The sequence below is a fragment of the Perna viridis genome, chromosome 4 (assembly GCF_037379345.1).
Source record: "Perna viridis isolate PV_CMFRI_1.1 ecotype Kerala chromosome 4, ASM3737934v1, whole genome shotgun sequence".
In the NCBI taxonomy this organism is placed as follows: Eukaryota; Metazoa; Mollusca; class Bivalvia; order Mytilida; family Mytilidae; genus Perna; species Perna viridis.
Genome location: NC_142448.1, coordinates 43,775,568 through 43,781,567, shown reverse-complemented (window position 1 = coordinate 43,781,567; position 6,000 = coordinate 43,775,568). Strand labels below are relative to the sequence as shown.

The 6,000-nt window shown below is 35.6% G+C and overlaps 1 protein-coding gene across 2 annotated transcripts in view; it reads right to left on the bottom strand.

Moving 5' to 3' along the window:
* Positions 1-1,033: 1,033 nt before the first annotated feature.
* Positions 1,034-6,000, bottom strand: part of LOC148620204 (caspase-6-like) — a 15,759-nt gene continuing 10,792 nt past the window's right edge. For both annotated transcript variants that reach the window (XM_088580890.1, XM_088580891.1), the window contains 3 exons: positions 4,882-5,105; positions 1,889-2,144; positions 1,034-1,388 (listed from right to left, as the gene is read on the bottom strand). In XM_088580890.1, the coding sequence (XP_088437016.1) occupies positions 1,135-1,388; positions 1,889-2,144; positions 4,882-5,105 (734 nt within the window). In that variant the 3' untranslated portion in view covers positions 1,034-1,134. The remainder of the gene's footprint in view (positions 1,389-1,888; positions 2,145-4,881; positions 5,106-6,000) is intronic.

Genomic DNA, 6,000 nt, shown 5'->3' with positions numbered 1-6,000 from the left:
AGCAGCAAGCAAATTCTATATTTCTATTTGAAAAGCTGTCTTGTTAATTAACGTTTTTTTTCAATTAATGAATAACTTGAAAATTTTTTTCCCCGAAATTCCAACCCCATGCCCCTCTTTCCCCTCGCTCTCAAAATGGTCAATAACTTTATAGCACTTCGCAATACTTTACATTTTTTATCCCTTATAAGGGCATCTCTAGCATCATCCATCTCAGTTCTGGTCTGTCAGAGCTATCTGAACAGATACCGGAAATATTACAGTTGTCCACGGATGGTGGGAATGTTTTTTCACATATCATGTGACGTAAACAAAATTCAGACGACAGCAGCATATTCAAAACAAGAAAATGATTGCCTTTCCTGTCTTAGAAAAGCTATGCTTCGATTTTGATAAAATAATAGGAGTTATATTTTTTCCGAGGCGGGTTAGGTGCTTGACAACAGCAACAGTGGAACAACGGAGATACACGTGCGTACATCCACGTGTTTCCCGAAGTTTTTATAAACATAACATTCACTTCTTTAAAAAGTAAAACAAATTAGACTTGAAAACTATCAGAAAAGATGAATTTATTTTTACTGAAACGTAATCTTAACCTATATTTTTTTCATCTGTTTGATTGAAGGAAATGATGAATTTTCTCCGTAAGGACAGTCACTTTTTGTTACTTCCGGGACATCACTTTTTTTCCTTAGTATATTGGGGAACCTTAAAGGAAATTTAGAAAGTACACGTAATAACGGTAGAGCTCACACCGCTTTGCGGCGCTCGCTATCAGAACCTCCTTGTTTGATTTTGGTTTTAACTTGACTATAGTAGTTTAGTGTGTATGATGATTAATGATAGACTGTTTGAAAACGGTCAACAATTTTACAAATTAATCGGTACAAAATAGTCAACTATTCTACTTCCGGTTCGTCTGTGTACGAACCCATAATGGAATACCAATCTGTAATCCAGACAGATCTATGTGTATCTGACAGTTTGCAAAACAAATATTACACATATATAAATCAATATAAAGACCAAATCTTTAAATTTCTTTTATTTCACATGTAACACCCATTTATTTTTGGGTAAAACATTTCGACTAGTATACATAAAAGGTCCTTTGAACAGATAAGATTCCTTTTATCTTTTCTTTGTAAGTACTATTTCTTTGGTCAAACAGTGGGTCATGCATCCAGGTGAAAAGGCAAGATAAAGTGGGGATGATGAATCAGATGGGCGGAAGTTTTTTGTCGTCATGTCTTTAAGAACACCATTCAAAATTTCAGTTAAGTCAGTTGTCCACAATTTTCCAGAGTACATATAATCCTTTAGTTGACTGTAAAGACTTGTCAATAACCAACCGCCGTTGACTGCATTTCTGACAGCAAAATTACCTGCAAGTCACGTAAAAACAAAAATTAAATTGGGTTTCAAAACCTTGTTGTAAAGCACAGGTAAATCAGCCGATCAAGACGACATCAACTATTGAATTTCCCATTAGTTTTGTCACGTGCTTGTATTTGGAGATTACTCTTATAAACATGTGCTTCCGCTGTATGACAAACTGCTACTTAACTAAAGACCTAAAAAAGTAACATCCAGAAGCGGATCCACAACAAAAAGGTCGAGTGTTTTCAGAGAAGGCCCAGAAAATGGGGTTCTAGGCCACTATTTGCCCATTTCTGCCAAAATTTTGCACGAATGCAAGATCCGAAGCCCATCCACTACCCTGAATCAATCACTGCCCTCGATTTGTTCAACGTGTCATATTTTTTCTTTCCTCTTTCGTCCACCCTGGACTAAACTATTTATGAGCAACTCGGTGGGTATTTCTATAAAAGCAAATCCCTCAATGCACACAATATGTAGAACTTCAATGCGACATTCCACTTACTTGACAATGAGGCAAACATCAATAAAGTATCATCAGGGCATTCAACATCGGTCACTTGGTGGTAACGCCGAACAGTTCCTAAGAACATTTCAGCAGACGACAGATGCCTTGTGTCGTCCTCATCCATTTCTAGTGGTTGGGAATCCACGTCATCCAATGATCTCTTGTGTGGACCATCATATTTTTCTGTGTTTGTAATTGTTATTGTGTGACCCTGATCCATTCCCAACTTTGTATGTTGGCCGGTTCTACATGCCTTCAATCAGTAAAAATATTAAAACAAATTGCTTCACAATAGGATGACAAAAAGGTACATGTGAATTATTCTTTTCTTGCAGGTTATCAAAAAAACTTAATTACGCCAGAACTATTATACATCTTTTAAATAGAAAACGAGATTGGTGCGAGTCATGCTTCGTAATAGGGACTGAGAAAAATTCGATTGAAATGCGTCCATAAAACGGTAGACTGAAGTACAGTAAAGCCTGTCGAACCCAAACACTTAAGTACCATATTGTGTAAGAATCAGGCAATGGGTGACACATCATTTTCCCCAATTTAGTCAGTTTTGCCTAAAATATATTTAATACACCTAGAATACAATTAAAAAGCTATTTTAGTTTATCCTGAATTGTGACGTAAAAATTTTTTGACTGCATATACAGGGAAAGAGAGTGGGAAAATTTTCCCGCCATTTCTCTGTAGTGCATTTCAACTAAATTCGACCGATCAATATCTTAAAAAGGCAAATTTTACAAACACTTTGATGATTATTTCCGGTGGTTATATGGCATAACTAAATGGTTAATGCAATAAAATCTCTGTGCCACACCTTATATACATTTTGCCCGATTCTTAGACGGAGAAGTACTTAATAATCCAAAAACATCTCTAAACCAGGCACTTTTCAAAATCCCTCTATATAACGTATTTTGAACTTTGTTTAACCAATTACCTGTCTAAATCGAACATATTTTAAAATTCAAAAGGGGGTTCGATTTAGTCGGGCTTCACTGTAGCTATTTGTGTCATTGTGATACAACCTACAGCCCATAAAACTTAGTCTAGTCCCTATCAAGTCATGTAAAATACATTGGCGACATATACGTGTTGTAAAGTGGGTTTTGTTGTATATAAGGGTCAATGTTTTTTTAGTTCAATGTTTTTTTTAAAGTCTAATACATGTAAATGCATTTTCTATAAATAAATCTCAGTGAGTGATTAAAAACTGATTTTTAACAAGCTTTTAGTATGTATAACCCTTAATTTGGATAATCCCCCTTAAGCGTCCTCTGACAATATATACATGTATATCTTTTCATGCGCATCTACATATGATACCTAACCTTCCTGTAAAATTTCATCAAAATCCTTTGATAGGTATAGCAGGAGTTGCGCTAATGAGGTTTTAATATGTAAAACACTTAATTTGAATTATATCCCTTTGGAGTGTACCTAAAGTAAGTATATCCTTCATGCACATCTACATAGGATACCCAACTTTCTTATAAAATTTCATCAAAATCCCATGAGCGGTTTAGAAGGAGTTGCGCTTACAAGAAATAAGGACAGGAGAACGGACGGACAGACACAGACTGACGGATTGATTCTTATGTTTTCGGGGTTATAACAAGAGGCTCCAAGGAACCTGAATCGCTCACCTGGTTATTTTTTTCAAGTCTTTCAAGGGCAATTATAACTCTAACAAGGAGTCGTACAAAAAGTTTCAGCAATTTAAAATTTCATTCTATCATAGTTTTCAAGATATTGGCTGAAAACTGTAAAAATGAGTCATCTGACAACTTGGATCCCTGTAGACTTCTGTATGCCTTATAATAGGGATCATTTCAGCAATAAAAAGAATTCGGCTAAACCCAACAGTTATTGAGACATATGCGAAAAACTATTGTCTGACCCCTATGTTCTTTTTTTTTAGTAAGAGCGGCAATGTTTTTCGACGAATCAAAAATCCCCACCTCACGTCAATTCAGGATACCCCAAAGAACATTCATAACAAGTTTGATTCCAGATGGTCAAGTAGTATGAGGTGAAGATTTTTTTTTATAGAAATAGCATTAAAAATATCAAAAAAAAAAACGAAATAGGGCAATCACTCTAATATGGTAAAACAGATTAACGCAAAACCTTTACAGCAGATAGATCCCATCATGCTGAATACTTTTACCCCTGTCAGAATTGACTAAACCTAACGGTTTTGAAGATATATGTGAAAAACTACTGTATGAACCTATGTTCTATTTTCAGTAACAGCGGTCGTGTTTTTCGACGAATCAAACATCCCCACAACAATTCTATGCAGGATATCCCAAAGAACATTCGTACCAATTTTTGATTCCAGTTGGTCAAGTAGTGTCAGAGTAGAAGAATTTTGAAAAATTGTTAACGACGACGACCACGGACGCCAAGTAATGGCATAGCGCACATGGCCTTCGGCCAGGTGAACTAAAAAAGATAAACATGATCTGAGTGTCAATGCACCGTTATACAAGTTGAAATTATAAAGCTTTCTTCTCCCTAAAGGCGGCTAAGCTTTTAAATATTAAGTAGATTGCATGTTATCTAAAGGTTTGATAGAAGATAAAGTTGTACCTGATCTCTACAGTATTTTCCCTTATATTTCTCAAGACTTATGGAGAAGTCGTGTGTTCCCTGCAAAATTGTGGATCCAGGGTAGGGGTTAAGTGGGTAAGCACCTCCTATTTATACAAAAATTTGTCGTCTTCATGTGTAAAATTGACAAAATAGTAAGTAGTGTCCTAGCACACCCCTTTTTTCCGAGGAACCCCAGCTGGCACCCTTTGTTTGTTTGTTTGTTTGTTGTTTTTTTTTGTCGCTTTTTTTTTTATTCACACACTCAATACTGGGGTTCGCTAAAATACCATGAAGTTTTAGGCATAACACGTGAAAAATATACTATTACAGTATTGCGTCATTCCATTCATTACTATGTATGTAGAACATTTATGTATTACCTGGATAAAGAAAAGTTTTGGCTTATTTTCGAGTTCTTCGCAGTTTACGGAATTAAACATTTCTACAATGTCCCTCGTTTTTATAGCTTGTCCGTCAGTTCCGATGATAACCTGTTCCCTGGTCTTGACATTCCCTTTCCTTCCTAGTTCCATTTCCTCACCATGAGATGCAATAACACAGACAAAGCAGTCTGAATCTTCATGAATTTTACTTTCTCTCGAAGCTACAAAAAAAAAATCATCAGCTGAAAGTATGTCACTAATTAATTATTATACAAATCTGTATAATTTTAAGTATCCTCATTATCCGATTTTATACCGGATCGTAATTGATCTTCTTTGTCGGATAGTTGAAGGCAAACAAGAAGTTTACGTTTTTGATACTTTTGAATAAATGAACATCTTGTTTATTTTCAAAATCACTCTAAGTGTCATTTTAAGCCAAAACAACCAACCAAACAAACAAATAAAAGAAAACAAAAATAATAAGAGCAAATTTAGGGCATTGATTAGTTACCAATAATGTATGAAAAGAAAGGATTTGGGTTTATCTTGAAGTACACAACAGAAGGTCATTTGCCAATCGAACATTCCAGCAATTTGGGCTTTTAAAATAAATTGCTTTCACAGGTTACATAAAAGATTCAAGTATCTTACAGATGCCTACCATCCGGTTAGGTGAAGATTAATTTAAGAAAAACGTATAAGACAGCACACACACACACACACACACACACACACACACACACACACACAAAACACTATTTTGCACTTGAAATATGAATTCCATAAAAAAGCCAGTGACATCAGGTGCTCTGTAAGAGAAAGCATCTCCTGCTACACCAACGGCACTCGTCACACGGCAAGTTGGTAAAATACGGTACAAAGTGAAATCTATTTTGAAGATTTGTTGTCTCATTCTTGAGATTGAAAGTTGAAACCAATCAACCATACACGATGAGGACTATGAAATTTCACCAAATAATGTCTTAGAAACTTATTTGCTGGAATTCTCGCTCTCCTAAGAAAGTCCGTGCACAAATCGTATGCACAAAACAGGTGGTAGATAAAAAGTCATTTTGGTGGGTGTGACCGAAAAAGAACTGGGTTAGCCGGCAG